General features: G+C 42.0%; 1 protein-coding gene across 6 annotated transcripts in view; it reads left to right on the top strand.

Annotated features, from left to right (window-relative positions):
- LOC138545302 (FRAS1-related extracellular matrix protein 1-like) overlaps positions 1 to 20366 on the top strand; it is a 1530918-nt gene that overhangs the window by 663628 nt on the left and 846924 nt on the right. For all 6 annotated transcript variants that reach the window (XM_069642060.1, XM_069642059.1, XM_069642062.1 and 3 more), the window contains one exon: positions 12646 to 12842. In XM_069642060.1, coding sequence (XP_069498161.1) covers positions 12646 to 12842 — 197 coding nt within the window. The remainder of the gene's footprint in view (positions 1 to 12645; positions 12843 to 20366) is intronic.

A 20366-nucleotide genomic window follows, 5' to 3' on the forward strand; every position in this document is an offset into this window, starting at 1 on the left:
AGGCCGTTATTGGACCCCTTGACTCAGGAGCTCGGGTGAACATGCAGATGTAAGTACACCTCCTGTGGGTGACACCATCAGGGGTTGATTTTGGGAGGGAAATGGAGAGAACGGGACATGGTGTATGGGTTTTTGTGCATTGGAGATGAGGGATTGAGAGTGTTTGATAAATTGATGAGTAGTGTGTAAAGCCTACGTGGCAGTTTTTTGTTTTTATTATTATAAGTATATGAGAAGAGAAATAGAGAATTGGGATCCTTTCTGAGGTAGGAAAGAAGATGGCACCATATTTTGAAATGTGAAAATGAGAATACAGAAGTAGGGAATCCGTATAATTAGACAGCTTGGATTCCTTTGCCCAATATATCCCTGGTGAGGGAATAAGATGAAGTAGTATTTGTTATTTTAGTTTATTGTTTTGGTTTTTTATTTTAGTGTTTTAAATTTGTATGGTCACAAACTGGGCCCATGGGAGGTGGGAGGGTCTGTAGATGAAGTAGAGGTGTGGGTGTTGGGTGTGAGAGTGTGTGTGTGTGCCCACGGAGGGAGTGTGTGTAGGGGGCGACTGTGGAATGAGAACGACGGACTGGTAGGAACATTTATTACACATCACATTTTACGTATGGTTAAATCTTGTTTGACTATATAGGTTGTTTACATGGGGGTGATGACTCAGTTGGAATACATGCGGCTGTATAAAGACTAGAATGATAAACACCATAAACAGTGGGTGGTGGAGACACAATGGGGAATGTTTATACCGTGGCCAGAGCAGGGTACGAATAACGGGAATATTGGAACACATGTACACTTTTCTAGCTGTTAAATACAATAATAAAAAGCTTCAAAGGAGGAAAGAGATCTTGGAGTTATGGAAAATGGTAGAGGATATAGAGGACAGTGATGAGGGTAAATCCAAATGCAGGGGTAGTTTAGCACCAAGCATAGCCCAAACGGTAGCACTTGAAAGAACACATGCTTCCACACCTCAAGTAGAGCTTTAGCCAACTGTTTGCACTACAGGAAACACTAATCCAACATATGTGCCTTCACCCACCACAACACCACACCCATATCATATGACTCGTAAGACTACAGCACCATGGAAAAGCAAGCCACAGAAAGAGTTAGAGGAGGCTTTAGAAGCAGCACAAGCAGAGTTGGCATGGTTGAGGGCCCTTAAGGAAGGAGGGAGCAAATCGAGGTATGGCTTGGATGAGTGGAGGGCCGGATACATTTTGTTTAGACTGGACAGCACCGCGATCAAGGATGTTCATATTGAGAAGGGGAAGAGTGATGAATGAGGGGTCGAGAGTGCAGGTTACGGGACAGTAATGTCGGATGCAGGTCCAAATAGGGAGCTGTGGGAGGACATGTGGGACACCATGGATGATCTAGAGGATGAAGAGGAGGCACCAACAGTTACCCCACGGGTAGAGAGCTTGTTGGGTCTGCAGTTAAGGAACAGATTTGAGCGGGCAGCAGTGGCCAAGAAAAAGGGAAGTGATGGAAGGAAGGAAAAACAGGGAACGGAAATGCAGTTGCCCTTTTTGCAAAACAGCCCTGGGAGGGCGCAGTATGTCCTTTGGGCCTATATGGACAAAAACTATTTGATTAACGCGCACCTGCCCTTCATTGTGGGGGCTGGGAAATGGATATAAGCTTTGAAAAACAAACAGCTGGGGTTCCTTTAGCAGTGGGGGACATACATTATTTGCTTGTGGCGACCAAGCAGGAGATGGTTGGCTAAAGGCTGGATACCCAGGAGAAACAATTAATGATGATAAACATGATGTGGCATCATTTAACAACATAAGAGTACAGGTGTGTGATGCACTGCGGCAGGGATACGTCGATACCCCGCTCAGTACATTATGAAGGTACAGGAGATGTGGAGGGCAGAGCTGTGGGAGCAGTGGGGCCAATCCATTCCTCTTTTCTATTTTGTTTTCAAAAGGGGATTGCACAAGAAGGTACAGAAAGCCCTCAAGAAAATAGTGGGCATAGAGGAAAAATGGTGGGCTGAAATATAAACTATACCTATACACAACTGTATGCGAATTAAAGAAAGAAAAAAAATTGGCACAAGGAAGTGAAACTAGTACCGAGAAAATTGGCCAAAATAGCAGTTGAAGGGATGGCAATGACAGTTACTCAAACATCAAGAGTCAGTAGAGCAGGCAGCAGTGCGAACGCCAGCCGGAGAGCAGTGGAGTGGTGGGCCTCGGCACCCAGAGTGGTGCCAAGGAGGTCAGAAGCATGGATGGGGAGAGTTTCAAGGAGGAAGGTGCGGCAGAGGTGGATTTGGAGGAGTGGGAGGTGGGTGGGGGAGCGGGAAAAGCCCAGTGTTGGAGGTGCAGAAAGTGAGGTCATTTTGCAAGGGAATGTAGAAGTAGAATGGGAGTGGGATACAATCTGTACACCCATGCAGGTCCTGTACAACAACAAATAACAGGTTGTGCTAGTTAATCGCACTATTTTATGCCATGCGGATCTCTTTCAAGGGTCCCCTTCATTGGGAATCCAATCCATTTAAGGATTATATACTACTTCTGATCTGTACAAACATTTGCATTACTTATTGAAATTATAAGCATATAGGCAAACAAACCGTTCGCCAACTCAGGCAATTCTGACTGCCGCAACAATTTAAAGAACTCACAAAGGCACATGGGGACATCCATTCAGTGACCAAAGACTTGAAAAATACAATGTCGAAACACGTTTTGGCTGTATTTTCTTAAGATTGGACTGCAATAAAGCTAAAACACTGAAAAAATAATACTGGTCAATTCCACTTGCCACAATTTGTTGGGGCGAGCGCGATTAACCTGCATAACCTATTATTTCTTATATTTCATGGGGTCACGAGTAGGATCTCGTTGTACTAGCTAAGCTGCATGCCCAACAGCAGTAAATTAAAAACCATGTATTCTAACCATGTAGAAGGCTAGGACTAGAGCACACTGAAAGTCAGGCACACTCCCAAAAATGTTTTACCTGTACAACAACAGCAACACGTTTCCACGCCTCCAATGCCTACATCAATACCATACGAAAAACACCAAGCATACACCCAGCTACCACCGCAACCCCCACAGGTGCAGCTGCCAGCCTCGTTCAGCACCTCAACCAAAGCTGAACCACTGAACCATTTGTTAAACCATATTTGCATATTAATGCCTTAATATGAATATTGGCCTAAGCCCATTCGTTTTACATGGAAAATCGCGTCTGAAATGAATTGATTTTCGATCAATATCGCCACCATTTTAAGAATCATCTGCCATTTTGATTTCAACTTTTGTTTCTGTGTTCTAAAATGGTGGACTGTGTTTTTAAACTTGCAGCTGAGCCAAAATGACCCAGGTATGAAGTAATTCTATCCAGCCCAAATATTCACATAGTGCTGTGCAAGACAATAAATCCCACTACTTTTTTTTACAGAAATGTGCACTGACTAGGACCTTGCTTGACATGACTGTGTAACATTTGAAGGGGAAGATGAGAACATACCAAAAGCAAAAGATAGTTTGCTCGAGGGGGGTGAAGTGCTTTTCGTTGACTGGTCAGCAACTATTGACCAGGGGACAGGCCTGAGAGATACTGGTGCGGCAGTGGTACACCTAGAAGATGTTGACTATGAGGTGGTTAAAAGCAATCAGGTTGATGGCATTGCAGAATCGCTATGTGCTGGAAATGTAACAGCGATGGAAACGACGATGCCAATGGGTCTCTCATGCATATAATAGAGTACCTGGACACCCTCGACACCCACAGGCAAACACAGGTCAGCATTAAAAAATTGACTGGTTTAATTACCACTTCTCATGGGCACCATCCATGGGCAAAATCGTTGAAGGTGGCCATCGTGAAGATACTGTTACCAGTGATGGTGGTTGTGTTGATAATTTTTTGCAGGGAGTAGAGGGAGGAAGGGGAAAGGAAGAGAGAGAGGACAGAGATGAAATGAGAAACCAGAGCGTGCAGAGGGTCTGAGAGGGTACAGGAGAGCATAGATGTAGAATATCATATTTCGGTATAGGCAGGACCTTTTAGCACAGCACACTGCAAACTTTATCTTGTGCCGCCAGCACAAGGTTACAGTTTGTTTCGAAAATATCAGGACCTTCTGTGGCCAAGTCCTTTTCACCGAAAGTCTCTTACCTCAGAGGACCTGATGTGCTACAATAAAAAAAACAAAGTTCCTTCAATAAATCTTCATGGGACGATTACTCTTCGCCTTAGGATCTCCCTCTGCTGGGCTCTGATCCCTCATACAGCATGGGCCTCCCTCCGTTGGGTTCACTACGGCCTTTCGTTGACAGTGTAACATTCCTGAGTCCTAATGTCTTTTTAAACAACCATCCACTTGTGGATATCCGTCAGCCGGGTTTATGCTTGTCAACACTGTTTACTTTGCTCTATCAATATGCGGGATTCACCCTTCTTTGCTTTCCCCTTGGCATCCCTACATCGGGTTCACATAGCCATTCTTATACAGTTCACGATTTGCACATTTTCATGAGAAAGCAGCGGTTCCCTTCCCCAAGCTTCTTTCTGTATCCCTCCATCGGGTTCACACTTGCCACAGTTTTCACAACTCACTTGGAGTTCACCCTCTGTCAGACTTTCAACGGTATGAAGGATTTTACTTGACTCTCGTATGACCACTTTGACACTACACACAGCCTCCCATTAGGCCCCTTTGTCTTTGTAGTTTCGTTAGCAGAATATAGTTCAGTTCAATACTCTTTCTTCCATCAGTGGAATACCATATAGAGTCCTCGAATGAGCAACCACATGGTGCCTGACCACGCTATCTGTTTCCAACTTCACTCACAAAAGATCTGTCTGTTCTCTTCTTTCTGTATATACAATGTTGCCCCTGCAACCTTGGGCTCACCACAATCCGGTTTGTTATCACATACTTCCGACTCACAGGCTGGGTTGAACTCGTTGGGGTTTCCCTTTGGCGCTGGAGGCAAGAGCGGTACCACAATGAGAACCATCTCTCCCCGCCCTGAAAATCAGTCCGGGATGGTTCCATGTACCATGGACCTCCAATAAGCCACTCGTCAGCTGCGACTACCAGCCATATGTTTGCTTTCACGGAAACTTGGCAGGTCAGGGTTGAAAAGTGCAAGGGCAATTCCCTCCTGGTCGTCCTTTCAAACCTCCCCACCTTTCTCCTGCTCTTGAACTGCCAGTTTGGTATGGCTGCTTCCTTGTGCGTTTGGCCTTGCTCGAAGTGTGCTTTCGTGCTCCGCGTTTTATCCCTGTGGGGAAGGGAAAGGGCCGTCAGGTGTGCATAGTTATGGTTAATTGCCTGACTCCGCCTGACGCGTGTGTTGGGACATGTCAGGTAAACGGCCCGGTTTTTGGTCCGTTGTCTCACTCTGTATAGGAAAGTGTTTTTGTTGGAAAAGGGGGGGATAGAACTTTGGAGTATCCTATGAGGTTGGATGGGGAAAAGGTGTTATATGAAAGTGGGTACAGTGTCTCACCCATCGGTGTCCCGCTTCCACTCCCTAAGTACCCCTCATCCAGGTGATCTTCCCGCACTGGTCCACCCCCAGGAATTGGATCCAATATTGATGGCCGTGTCCTGGCCACCAGGATGATAGATCCCCGGAGACTAGTCAGGGAGACACCTTTGGGTTTCTCACAACACTAGCCTGAAAGATTTTACATAGTACGCTTTATCAAGCACTAGTGACCTTCTTCGGGATTAAGGAAGTGTGGGCTAGAATGGAAGAAGATTATAGGAAGACAAGCGTGAGAGAGGGATGCCCCCAAGGTGGATCCCCTTTAAATATAATAAAATATATATTTATGAAAGTGTATCGGTCTGTGGCTGAAATCTGCTAACATGGTGACTCTGGGGCACAAGAGTACTATTAATGCTTATTGTGCTTCATTTAAAGTTGCTGATGTCGCACCCCTGATGGATGAACAAATGCTCATTTTGCTTAACAAGCAATCATAGCTATTTTGCATGACACATAATCATAATAAAACCTAACCATTTGCTCAACAAATTACCATAATAAATGTTGAAAATGCACCAAAGATTAGTGCAAGAAATCCGGGTAAATTAAGACAAGAAGATCCTGGCAATTACTCTTCTTGATGATCAAGAAGTACACAAAACCAGTGACTAAATCTAGTGTCTCACCTAGAATGTTCCCAGAGGGGGACCTAGAGGAAGGGCTTTTGTCATTATGCCATCACGATGAGTCAGTAGGGGTTACCGGTGTCTAGAGACCATCTGCAGGTGAGGGATGCCCAGGAGGGGTGGGGGAATAGTCTCCACAAGACAGATAGGCTGATGGCCTTCCGCGAACCCCTTTTCATTTTCTCTAATAAAAACCCTTGAATTGTCTTGAGTGTCGGTGTGTTCTTCAGGCCATATGTGTCCTACACATGAGCATTAATGTATTTTAAAGCCAAAAAAACACACATGAAATAATGAATTGGTGAAAGAAATACCACTAGCAAGGCTCTCCATGGATCTTAATCCATGAAGGAATCAGCCACTGGGGCTTCTAAAGGTCAATCTTGTCAAGATAAGGCAAATTCATGTTCACACGAGCCTACACCAACTCAGCGCGCAGCATCTTCAATGTCAACAAAGTTCCCTTTCAAATCAAGGAACTGTTAAGCCATTTCTGCATCCTGTAAAATCTCCTCCTGAAGGTTAAGCCACCCCTCATGACATCAATATGGCCGGGCTATAGGGCTCAATGCCTGTATTAAGGTATCAATCTGTCAGAGAGAAATAAATATGTGAATTCTGAAAATCCCTCTAGAAAAATCACCAGGGAACCTTATTTGTCAGGGGATTTCTGATGATTCTAGTAGCAATTACTCCTTGCACATGTTGACAAACACATTTGTCAATTTAAGGGAAATATGTACCCTAATATTAAAGTGCCTGTGTATCCAAATGAACATCATGCTATTTGCTGGTCAGCATGTTATTATGGACCTTTAAGTTTGGGGTTTTGAAAAATGTATTTTACTTAACAAACGTCAATTAACACAAGGCATTAAATGGAATGAGAATGTTGCAACTGTGGACTCATCATGGACATACATTTAAAAAAAATAGTTTGTGGCTCTTCACAAATCCCAAAGTGAGATTTGGACAGTTTGCAAGTATTTCTAAACGTTTTTTTACAGACTTAATGTCCAGTTTTTTTGGGGGGCGATTTGGGCTGGTTCAGGTTTCAATATGAGAGATTCATATTATCCTCTTAAAAAAAATTAAAAAAATTCCCATGGTCGAAAGGCTACATAATTTTAGTGATGAAATGGGGAAGGGAAGAGTAGTGGATATGTGGTTAGCAAGACGAGAATTTAAAATCTGCATTGATCTCAGTAGATTTGCGAGTAAACTAAACGTCATAGGTTCAAAAGTAATCTGTTTCTCCTCTGCCTTTCATCCTTGTAAAATCAATAGTTTACGTAGTGCTAAAGTGAGAAATAGTTACGTTTTATGGCAGACCTGTATTTCTGTTGGTCCACTCTCTGGGGGTCAGCAGCATGAGTGACCGTGAGATATGCCATTTTTGAATATCATGTGGTCATGTCTGGCATGAAAGCCCTTTAGAGTTTAGACCTAGACGCATTTCATGTGTATATAATGCAGCCTTTCCTCCTTTTGTGTTTTCTTCCATGAGTGCCATTAAGTTTGGTAAAAGTGCAAAAAAGAGATTTCATGAGTCGATATGATCCAGGGCGGCAGAGCTACGCCGCTGATACCAGCCGACGGCCCAAGTTAACATGGGAGGTGGTGCGTTAACGGCCCAGTCAGCCCACCGTAGAGGATCATATCACCATCAGTGCCTCTGTTGCAGGCCCACGAGTGCTAAGGGAGCTAAAGAAAACTTACTCTGGTGCTGCCTAATGCTCCAAAGTATCTCTGAAGTCACATTTCACTGATAATCACTGTCATTCAAATTGAAAATTAGCGGTTCAGTGAAAAGAAAGAGTGGGGAAGGAACACAGGCCCAGCTCCAATCATGCTGCTCGGAATGCAGGCTTATACCATTGAATAAACCCCACTTTCTGCGCATTCTGATTGGCTATAACGCCATCCTACAAAGCCTAAATGACTGGGGTTTAAAGAAGTAAAACTAACTGGAAACTGGAACTTAGACACTGAAAGACATTCAACACTGTTAATATAAATGGATGGACTGTGGCAATATGCTATCTGGCCACTGTGGGTAAAGTAACACAATCTGAGAAACAATTACAAATGGCAGTGTAAAATATGGTTTTCTGCACAATTTGAGTTTGCTGTGTAGTTAATTTAAAGATAATAATAGTCTACCTCTCCCTATAATAAGAAAGAAAATAACTTGGGTGCTTATCAGTGAAAGTCCAAAGTAATCGGTCCACTGTCCAAACTAATGACTTCCTTATCATGGTATGTTAACTTCAGTTCAATATGATATCTTCAAATAGTCTGTGGTAACTGCTTTAATTCATACAGTTCGTTCAGAACGTTTGTGTGCTTTCCTCTTGTATTACAACTCTCGGCTTCTTGCTTGTTTTCCCTGTAACCTCCACTATTATTCGGGGTCTTCCTGCTTTCCCCTGATAAGCTTGTAAGGGATTCACAAATCGTTCCTTTGATGTTTTCCCTGGTTTCAATCTTTCTTTGTGAATTAGTTTCTCTTGATTGGGTTAAGTATGAAGCCTCTCTCTTCTGGATATCATTATGCTGTCTTCCACGCTGTCACTGAGACGAGTGTGTGCATTATTGTGATTCTCATTCACTCTTCTTAACATCAATTTGATATGCTCTTCTTCGTTACTGGGATGAGTAAGAGTACTCCAATAATGATTCGTATTGCCTTCACTGGTTTTTAAAATTAGACTCTGTCTATACTGAGATGAGTGGGAGCATTCCCATATGGCTTCTCATTTACTCCACTTGCTTTTAATATTATAGTTCCTATTTCTGTACTGGGACGAGTACAAGCACTCCCATACTGCTTCTCCATTTTCCTCCTGGGTATCCCATATTCCCTGTTATTGATATGGGAAACATCATCAGGATTTCTGTTCTTTTCTGGGCTTTTCTCTTTCTAGCACGTCTTCTCGTTTGTGCCTCTGGATTGGTGTGTTCTCCCGTCTCTCTGTTACTGATTCATTTCTTTCTTCTTGTGCGGTATCGCTGTTGTTCAAAGGACCTCAGGTCCACCACAACTCTCCTGTGGTCACTCCACTGCTTTCCTTCTCCTTCATTTCCTCTCTTCGGGGACGCTGCACCTCCAGCTTCAGTTTTCTTCTTCATGTTGGAGAGAGACTCATCTCAGTCTTGCTCCTGTTTCCTCGCAAGTTCAGGATACCAAGCGGCCAGCCTCTACTCAGTGCTGGCCTGCAAGCACTTTTGTATCTTGAGGGTTTCTCTCCCTCTACCCCAGGGGCCTCCCCTTTCATACACTACTTAGCCGTGGGACTTTCCCGGCGTAGTGTCGTAATCTTTTCGCTCTGTTTTGTAATGCTTCTCTTCTCCTCCACTGGTCCTCTTCTTCGTCTCAGTAAATAGTAATTCCTTATTTAAAGGACTAGTTACTGTTTTTAGTTGACAATAACACATATTGATATTTTCTTCAGGTACACTTTTATAACACACATTTGAGGAGATATTCTATGGAGTTTCTCGTCAGAAAAAACGTCCTTGTCCCCAAATTGGGAGTCTTTCCCAGTGAGGTCCCACTTGTCCTTACCCCTAGGGAGGGTATTACAGAGTGGCTCACCTCCCTAGACTCACAAGGGGTGTGGGGGTGCTTTGGGAGAAGGGGTGAATTTCCCTCCAATCATCACATGCAGCATTACTATATCAAGAATTATAAAGTCACAAAAGAAAAGATGTAGCTGGGTTTAGGAGGACTCTGATGGACGGAGAAGCCTGCAAGTGCAAAGTGGAGGAAGTGTATGTTATCTCCCAAAGTTCGTCCCCACGGACAAAGCACTTGTGACTTCTAAAAAACAAATAAGATCAAGCTGGTAATGGAGGCTTGACACTACACTGTTACAGATAATGATATGAGAGGCAAGTACACACGGTTAAATGTATTACAAATATCCCAATAGCCATAAGTAGACCCTTGGACCCTCTAAACCCTTATGCCACACTATTCCGCTCCCAGATACAAACTCTGAGTAGAATAGGATCGTACCCAAGTTCCACAGACCAGTGTAGGACTGCTGCCATATCAGTAGAAGAACACTAACTCAAAAGCTATCTCCCATTACATCACAGACCATCACTGCGAGTTCGATTTCATCACCATCTTTTCCAATTTATTTCAGTGAAAATATAGATGGGATTTGGGCTGGGGTATACATTAAGGTGGGGAATGTGGAGGGGTCTGGGGTGAAGGGGGTCTCCCGTGCATTTGTTTTCACTGAAATGAATTGGAAAAAAATTGATGTGAACCCATTTGCAGTGATGGATGCAATGTAGATCCACTCAAAAGATGAAAATGCAAAATGGCACCATGTCCCGCAGACAAATGTTCCCTAATTGTTTGGCAATTGTTTGGCTCAGACATGTTCATTGTTACAGCTAAAGGCAACCAAAGAGTCAAGCAGCTTTATACCAAGATTCATGACCAGACCACTATTCCACCTGACTTCAAAGTGTCAGTCCAGGGTTTTAAAACTTTGGTTTCCACCATGCTGTTTATGGCACTGACCAATCACTTACATTAGGAGAAACGTAACATCTGACTAAATTGAAGGAAAGTGGGAGCAAGGCCATTCACACAGCAGAGAAGTGACAAAGGAATGGGGAACCAATCCAGGGATTTATTCACCAACCAGGGTAATTCAATGCCCTACATATGAGCTTTGGAAAGAGCAGGAGATTGTATTGTCAGAACAGCAATCCCCGAAGCTGAAGTCGGGAACAGAGAGCACAAGCACAAGCCTGCAGAGGCTGCCCTTCAGCCACTGGTGAAAACCACAAAACAATGAAGGATGAAGGGCACCCTCTACTGCAAGCTTTCTACAAGCTAGTTTTCAGACCAAGCCAGGAGCCAGAGACCAGGAAAGAGAAACCAAAGCCTACTGATGGCTCAAGCACAGGGGACCAAACCCAGGCTGGTGGGTGATAATTAGTAGCCTGACAATCATAAAGGGAATTCATATTTGCTGATACGCTAACAGTAATACAGGTGCAAGAGAGGAAGCAAATCTTGTTGGTAAGGTAGCCCTATAAGGCAAGGTAGAACGAAATGTTTGCTGCTAGGAGTGTGTTGATTTCCTGTCTTAAGGTCTATGAGGGAAAACTGCAGACTGAGTTTGAAAATATATTTGCCAATATTAATCTCCAAAATCAAGAGGGAGGTTATGGAGCATGCTAGGCACCATAGCTCTAGGACTGAGGGGTTAAGAGTCTTCCTGGGATCTATTTCCAAAAGACTATGATTTGGATCTAGATGTGGACTGGGCAATTTAACCTTTAAATCTGTGTAGTAGATTAGGAAAAACGGATCAGGGCGGGGTGCCTCTTTAAATAGGATTGTACAGAAAATCAGTTCACCATCCTGAAACTTTCAGGATAGCAGTCACATAATGAGCGTTTATTAGAGACACCTAGACAAATAATGGTTCATTGCATTGTTGACTGATAAAGGAATTTGTCCAAAGGCCTCTCTCAGGGAATTAAAACTTTACCCCAGCATACCAAGCATAACTAACAAATCCCATGCCTTATGGTTAAATCACGCACAATTCACTGTTTGATCAGCATAAGCCAGATAGGCCATCCTATTTTGTTTCTAGAGATCTAATCTTCTCCTAATAGGCATTAAGCCAACCACAACCTGCAGGGTTTGACAAAAAGAGTTGTTGTGCTATACCTTTTTTGTCTTGATTGAGCTGTTAAATTCACATCATCACACAATATATACTTGGCTTAGATGTGAAAAGTCCTTCTTTCACCTAATTGGCCCTTTTAGCCCCATTACACTCCATAAGGGAATGCAAAAATTTAACAGGACCAAAATCTATTCTTAATTTCAAGATTAATGGAGCCAAAATGTAATAACATAGAGTAAAATGGCCATTCACTAGGAAGGGAAAAGGCAGAAAACCCTGGAGAGGGTAAAATAACTTCACATGACCAGTCTGAAATCAAAACAATGAGCCTCATTAGGAGTATGACGGCATTCCGAAAAGTGGTGTTAAAGTGGCAGCAATTCCATTTATTGCCATATTACTGAACTATGAGTTTCGGCGGTAAAATGGAGTTAAACCATCCACCTTACCACCAAAAATTCTCGTAATTACTGCAGCTGAATTACCGCTCATGGTAATTCTGAAAATGTCCACATGGAGTCCAATAGACACCAACAATGAGGATTGACACCTTTGTAATGCTGTGGTATTCATGTAGAAGTAACAGTAATCGATTTTGCCTGTAAATTGCCAGATTTACAGCCAAACCCATAATGAGCTCACTGTTTCTTATTCTGTCACCGAGGGACCATACTTTATTCACTTTATTAAGTGTAATTTTCTCTTGGATCATCTAAACATCTAAACATGGTTGATAAATGTGTATGCAGCAGTCCTTTATTCACAGTGTAACTCTATAAATTGTATTTCATTTTGCTATAGGTTCATTCAGTCTTTGGAACCTGACTGTTGGCTACATAAACTATGTCCAATCAAAACATGAGCAGCAGGAGCCCACGGCAGATCAGTTCATGATTCATGTTAGTGATGGTGTTCACCGGTCCATTGCGATGCCGTTCTATGTCCTCATCAATCCAACTAATGACGAAATCCCAGATCTGCATGTGAAGAATCTGACGGTAAGGTTGACGGCTTTGTGTTCAGCTCGTCAGGGTATCTCCAAAGGTTTTCAAAGGACTACAGTGGTTACAGCAATCTAACATTAACCTACCTTTTGCTTAATCAGGATCATTGTAGCTCTTTCCTGTGTAACACCTGCGCCCAGATGCAGTTCACTTTTCCCGGGTAGCACATTATAAATGGCTGCAATCAAATCAATATTACCTCATCGCAAATGCTGCCCCAAACAAATGTTTAATTATATATTTAGCCATTCTGCCAACTATAAATATACATACAATAAAATAATGTAAAAAATATGTAAAGCTGTCAACTGAAAAAACACAGGGGTATTGATCATTGACCAAAATATAGAGCAGACCCCAGCAGGTGAGCAAATGGCCCTTCTTTTCTTTGCTGGTTCTGTGGGGGTACATTTACCAGCCCAACAGAAATCCCTGCCTCACAAAACTGCATTTGAGCAGTTACAAAAATAATGGCTGTGCTGTGTCGGCTGAGCACATATTCCTTTGCATCCAACTGCGTTTTGAGCAGTCACAGAAATCATGTCTGTGCTGTGTCTGCTGTGCACATATGGGGCGAGATGGAGCACAGGCATTCCGAGAATGGCTGCACTTATTTTCTTCATGGGAATCCAAAAAGAGGAACTCAAAGGCAGCCTGGCTCAGCGCTGCAGTGCTGTGATTTGCAAGAACATCAATCTGCCAAAGAAAATTTGCTATGTAAAACGACTTTGGTGCTATCTGCATTTTTGAACATCACCCAACTTGGGTTTTAGTGAAACATAGCCACGTTCATCCATATTCAGGTGTACACCAGCAAATTGGGGCATTCCTCACTGAATGGCATGTTGTGTCAAGCAAAATCTGTGAAGAGCAGAGAAATTCCATTTCAGCCCTCACAGCTGGCATTTACTGTGAAAACAAAGTAACATACGCAAAACATTTCAAGAGAAGCTGTCCCTCTCCTTTGACTGGTGTCAGTTTCAAAGAACCAATTTTTCAAACATATTCCTGTGTGTAAGATATTGACCAGAGCTAGGGAAATGTTCAGAATGAAGATGCGAGGAAAATTGCATTTGTAAATGACCAGGGAAAGTAAAATGAACCCGTGTTACACTGCTCTGCAAAGCAGTGAATTGACATTGCATGAGCTAAATGGAAATAATACTGTAACCTGCCCAGAAACAAAACTGTATATGTTGAGAAGAAAAGCTGCCAAAATATAGGTAAATTGTACTCTGTGTAGTTTATTTTTCCCCACAAAAAGAACTTCAGCATCCTAGCTAGGCCCAGCTGTCAAACCAGTTTTGAAAGGCAGGCACTTCTAATGTACCAGCCCCATGGGAAAGGAGGTTTGTTTACAACATGAAAGGCCCAGAGGTGTGAGAAGTGGTGACTTTGTCAGACTGACCGACATTGCAGCAGCATGGGACAATGGACAGCCTTGTCACTGAAGTGTGAATTCCTTTGACACCTCTCCTTAGCTTCAACTGCCTAGGATCAAAGGGAGTCATAGCAACCTCTGGGCAAAGCTGACCAGAGCAAGACATTTGTCTGGGCGGTTGGAAAGACTGCCCACTTTTGGGAACAAAACCAGCATACTTCATTTAAAAGACTGTTTATCTTAAGATTTTTATTTCAGTGATCTGAAAACGCAGTATTGTGAAATTAGGATGGTTTTAATGTAAATTTGACACAATTAAAATGAGACGATGTGGGTTATCCTAGCATGTGGGGGATGCGAATGGCATTAAAGTGGCATTTCTGGAAAAAGCGTACGTGACACAGTTGTGAAAGTTAAATGAAAATATGCCCAATAGTAATAGGCTTACGTGTATCCATTTTAAACATTTTAGGGGAAGCATTTTCCATAGAAATTACAAAAGATTGCCAGAAAGACAAAACAGCATCGTACAAACTTGGAGTTTGAAATGGTAGATTCCTTGTAAAATATGGGATCTGCATATCTTAGTTTCAGGAGGCTAACAATTGTAAAAAATAGCATTTTGTGTCATAACTGATTTTGGCAAAAGTAACTGTGGTATAACAATGCACACCATAAAACACACACCCTAAAGCTGATGTCACTTCCCTGGGTCCAATCTGCTTACAGGGAGGCAGCGACATCCACAGACTAACCTATCCCTTCTTAGAGGTAGGTCTAGCATAGTTCTGCCCACATAGTAAAAATCCTCTGATGTCATCCAGTTTATAAAAGGAGGAAGCTTAGGGAGAGCGGGTATTCAAGAATCATTTGTTCAAAAATCAACATCCAGAGATCCAGACATTCCACATTCACCCTAAAAGATTCCAGACTCCAGTGCCAAGCAAGGGGTAGCTGATCCAGATCCATGTAGTACCTCCTATCCAGGCAGAACCACCATCCAGAACTAAACCCTACAAAAATCCCAATAATTCAGGGAAAAATGGGGAAAGGCTGCTGACCCCTTTTGGGATTATCCAGTGACCAGACCTGCTTTGTCCAGCTGATGCACCCCGCTGTACACTGAGACCAGACCCCAGTTGCCCCGCTGTGTCCCTAGAGGAGAGCCCAGCTGTTGCCCATGTGACCAGATCCTTGTCCCGCTGTCCGGAGGCCCAGCTGGCTGTCCAAACTACCCCATTCAAGTGCTTTTTCATAAGTATCATCCTTCCCCAGTAACCAAAAAGCTGCATCCATTGCTTTGTTACCTTGTATTATGTCCAATCCCATAGAAATCCTATAAATACGCTAGTAGATTCTTCAATTGTCAGAATCCTCTGTGTACCCTGTCCTTAGGAAAATCTGTCTTAATCTCTGTGTGTTAACTCAATTCGTTCCAAATCATTTCAGTCCGTTGTATAAGTCCTTAGTACTACTTGGAATACATTTATTAATTCCCATATAAAGAGGCACATGGCTTGAATGGGTTAACATTGCGAATTAACCTTCTCGCGGGCAGTGTCCTTCTGTAATAATCTAGCCACTAAAAAAGTAGTCTCAGTAGAACCTGTCCTTTTCCACTTAAAACCGATTTTGCCTGTGTAACTGCTTTCATTATAAAATCTGAGGTACTTTTCCTACAAAGAATCCCATACTGTCCCCATCAAGAGTCACCCTTTCACTTTAGTATCATACCTGTTATGTGCCTTTCCGATTATGTCTGTTTAGGTCATTTCTGAAGTTGTTCGCCTAATTAAACATGTAAAAACTGAGAAATTGCAATTATGCCACGTGTGATTCTTGCTGCACAGTATTTTCTTCCAAAGTCGATTTTATAAACAGTATGCCTGTTGTTAGTACATTGCCTCGTAGCTTGTAAATGTTCTTGCCTCGTTAGTACAGCCACACAGATTCTTGCCTTATCCATTCAACGGCACATGTAAAATAACTATTCAGTAATTCCGAATGCCATTTTGCTCATTTTTCAAGGACTGAATTTTTGCCTCCCCTTCAGGGGTTTTAGGTCTGATTTTTATTCTGATTGTTGCCTAGTATACCTGACTCCTGATGCTACTACTCTCCACCCACACAAAACCTGGTTAACAAGGGTTTGACAGAGTGTTGCAGGGGGAATACCTAATTGTGGTGCTATTTGAAAATACTACCCAAAAAGTAATCTTGCTTTCATTCATTCATTCATTTGTGCATTGTGTATCTGATGTTAGAAGGTTAAACTAAGTGTATCCTATCATTTTACTGTGTAATTAACACCACAATGGTGATTGCTGCCCTATATTTAATGTGTTTGATTGTGATTCAAAATTAAAAATAAATAAATATTTCATTATTACACAGTGGCCTGGTTCATGGTCTATTGTGACACGTGGTGTACGTTAATGGGGAGGGGGGGTGAGACTGGTTGGCTGCCTTCTCAAAAATTGAATCTGAATGCAATAAACTTAAGTGTTTTATTGTGCGCTGCATCCCTGGCCAGTAGAGAGAGTCCTGGTCTGGAGTGTGCCGCATCTTTAAAATCCCTAACAGTACCTAACCCAAATGAGGTTATGTAGAGCATCAGTACGTTCGTTATTTAATGATTTAATATAGTATAAAGCACTGATAAAGCAAACGTTTTAAAACGCTGATCCTAAAATTAAAGAGCAAGCTGCAATGGGCATCACACAACAACCTAAATCATGGGGGTTCAAATGATCAAATTCTGACTTAAAATCGGTGTTTTTAAGGATTTCATGAAAATTATCAGTGTGTTCATGCCATATTTGAAAAGGAAGATAATTATAAAAAGTGTGTCCCTTGAACAGAAAACAGTATTGTAATGCCCATTCACATTTTAATCTTGATGCATTTGGACCCAGGAACCCCGCCGGACTTTAAACTTGAAAACGTTACCTAACCTTGCCTTTCTAATGCTGAAAAATGTTTGTGATTAGACCGTTTCATGCCCATCTTGTGTGGCCTGCACTGATTATCGGTAGCCTTTCATGTGACCTACAAGCTAGCCAGTTTAGGAGAGACAAGCGGCACTCTATTTGCCGAGCTACGTGGGCACATATTACTAAGAGAGGACCCAGCATTGCGGTAGGGGAGCTTCCAAAAATAAGTGATCGAAGTACCATGCATACATATATTCATTAAAGATTCCAATGGTCCTCTTAGATCCTTATTGGTATGGCCAAGCAAGAAACATGTGCAAGTGTCACGCGCTGCACATATTCTTGCCTATTTTGTGCAAATTATCTTGGAAAATAACTTTAAGCAACATGAGAAAGCCTCCTCTCTTCTTCCAACATATCTAAAGTATATTTCCCTGTATTGTATTAAAATCATTTAACATAGCAAAATACATAGCTACCTTTGAGCTGTGTCATAAACTAGCAAGCTACTTTGGTAATAAAGTATGAAAAATGTGTGTTCTCGAAAACAGAATCTTGATTCTTCACAATGAGTCCCTGATTGCCAGTAAAGAAACTTTAACCCTTATCACTTTTTAGCAATTGTTGCACACATGGTAAAGAAGCCAACTTTTGATGGTTTATGTCATGCCAACTTCAGATGAATCCATATCCATATTATAAATCCCATATCCTGCAAAACCTCTCGATTTCAGAGGCACAGTAATTAGAGACATTTATCAAGGAACAAAGGATGGTGGATCCTCTTGAGGCAATTTTCCATCCCTGACATAACATTGAGTCTGAGGTGGTATCAGTGCTGGATATGTATGGGACTAGTGTCCGACAGCAATATGAGAACACTGATTTTCCTACAACTGATGTCCGCATTCAGCACATTTGATCATGCAATTCTCCTGGGTCCTCGAAGCAGGGCAGGGATTTGAGATTGTGACCTCATTTGCCTGATGTCTTTCCTGTAAAAAAAAACATTTCTGATAGTTTTCCTGTTCCCATGTGTGCCACCTCCAAAATAAATATCCTGCATGTGCCCCAGGTGTTAGCATGGCTCCCCATGCCACTTCATTTACATCTACAAACCTAGGTTAGATGTGTTACCATCATAGAACAAAATGCAAGGCTTATGAGACCCAGATAGTCCGCCACTTGCAAGGGTATTTTGTGATGGCAGAATTCATATTCAGAAATGGTATGATTGATGTTGCTCATGAAAGGACACAAATAGGCCCAGGTTTAATGCTCTAACAGGATTGTCCAACTCGTGGGCCGGATCCATGTCGAATTTTCAGGATACCCATCATTAATATTCATAAGATAAATTTGCATACAATGATTCTAAATGTATGTAAAAAAGGAAATGTTCATGAATATCAATAAAGGAAAATTCTGAAAACCCGTCAGGTTGCTGGTCCTCGCGGCAGCGAGTGGGACAACCCTGCTTCTAGTGAAATCCAGAATATAACCTCCACAGACAATGTGTTTACCTGAACAACTAAAAGGTTTCTTCAACTGCAGCAAATGCCACTACTGTAAATGTGGCCTCAGAAACACTAATTATTCAAGTTCAATAAACCACAGAGGTTTTACATAAAGCAATTCATAAATAGCCTTTTGATATTCAGATCCATATATTTTTGTGCCCCTGTGAATTGACATATGGCAGCAGCAGGAAGTGACAATTTAAGTTGAGGATCACAGATGGAAAAGGGATGGCCACTCATTAGTTGCCTTTCATTTTTCAGAAAAAGACTTGGGTGAATCTCGGACCCTAAGATTCTGTGGTACGAAAAGAATACCACCTACAACACGATGTGGTAATTGAGAACATTAACTGAGACAAGCCAAAGCCCATTGGACAATGATTGTACACAGTATCGAAAAGGGACTCGATAAGAATAGCAAACTTGTGAAAGTCTTACTTTAAAGTAATATAGATATCTCAATGGTGGATCAACATGTTTTATGCCAGGTAGCCCTTCTCGTTCATACACTCTGTTTCTGTTACCCTCCTTGCCCCATTCTTCAGACGAGAATACCACCTGCAAAAAGAGGTGGTATATGAGAACTTTAACTGGGAAAAGCCAAAGCTCATTGAATATTGGTTGTACAAGGTGACGCCACAAGATCACACCAAGGCAGTTTTCAAGGAGCTGTTTTTGTGTCTGAGGATTCCTGAAAGGATTTTATATTTCTCCCTCTTTTCCACAGAATAGCACAGGCAAATGTTTCTTATGGCGACACTAAAATATTGTATTATGTGGAATTACATTTTCTGGCTGCTATTGATTCTCTGACCTTGCATTTGCTTGGTAAGAAAGAACATATGGCAGTAGCCAGGAGAGTGGAATTTCGAGAGCTATAAAATGTTTGCATGTTCACAGAGATCTTTATGAACTGGACCAACATCTTGAATGAAATCATTAATCTACTTTCCTCATCAGTTACAATCCACTCACAAATACCTGGCTATGTTGCCATGAGCCTTTTAGGTGCAGGATGCAATACTAAAGAACAGGTTCTTACTGGAATTGGGATCTATGTGCAGTCGTTTAACATTTTCATCTGGTTCTTAATATTTCTTGGAACATAATATTCCCTACTGGCTAAAAACATTGTGGCCCACTGCCTTTCTACACCAGTAAAGCTTCTACAGTGCCAAGAATCACCTGCAAGCGATCAAGCCCTCTATTAACTGGCTGCATATATATGGATACATAAATACCGTCTTGCACCATCAGCACCAGATTAAATGTCCCTTCTGGTTTAACTTAGCATGTCTCTGCTCCATATCATTGAAAGTCGATTCACCTGATTAAATGCTTCTTGATGTTTACTTGTTGCGTCATCTTGGCACTCAGGTCAGCTACAGCTATTGGATGGCCATTACTTGTTACCATGTTATATATGCCCTGTTGATTGACTCATCAATTATAACAATTTGAATATTCTGGAATATCGGTACAGCATCAATGAAGTTAGTTAATTGATAACTGTTATGCCTCATACCGTTTTTGTAGCCTATGCTTGCTTCGAGTGCTTCTGGGCAAATATTTTCCATTTTAATCATTTGCTCAGTTGTATTAATACAGGCAAGCAGGTACTGTGGGCCAAGGGTGTTGCTAGATCTGGAAAAGATCCAGGGATACGCTAATTTCGGGACTGTTG

The sequence above is a fragment of the Ambystoma mexicanum genome, chromosome 1q (genome assembly GCF_040938575.1).
Source record: "Ambystoma mexicanum isolate Mex_15411 chromosome 1q, UKY_AmexF1_1, whole genome shotgun sequence".
In the NCBI taxonomy this organism is placed as follows: domain Eukaryota; kingdom Metazoa; phylum Chordata; class Amphibia; order Caudata; family Ambystomatidae; genus Ambystoma; species Ambystoma mexicanum.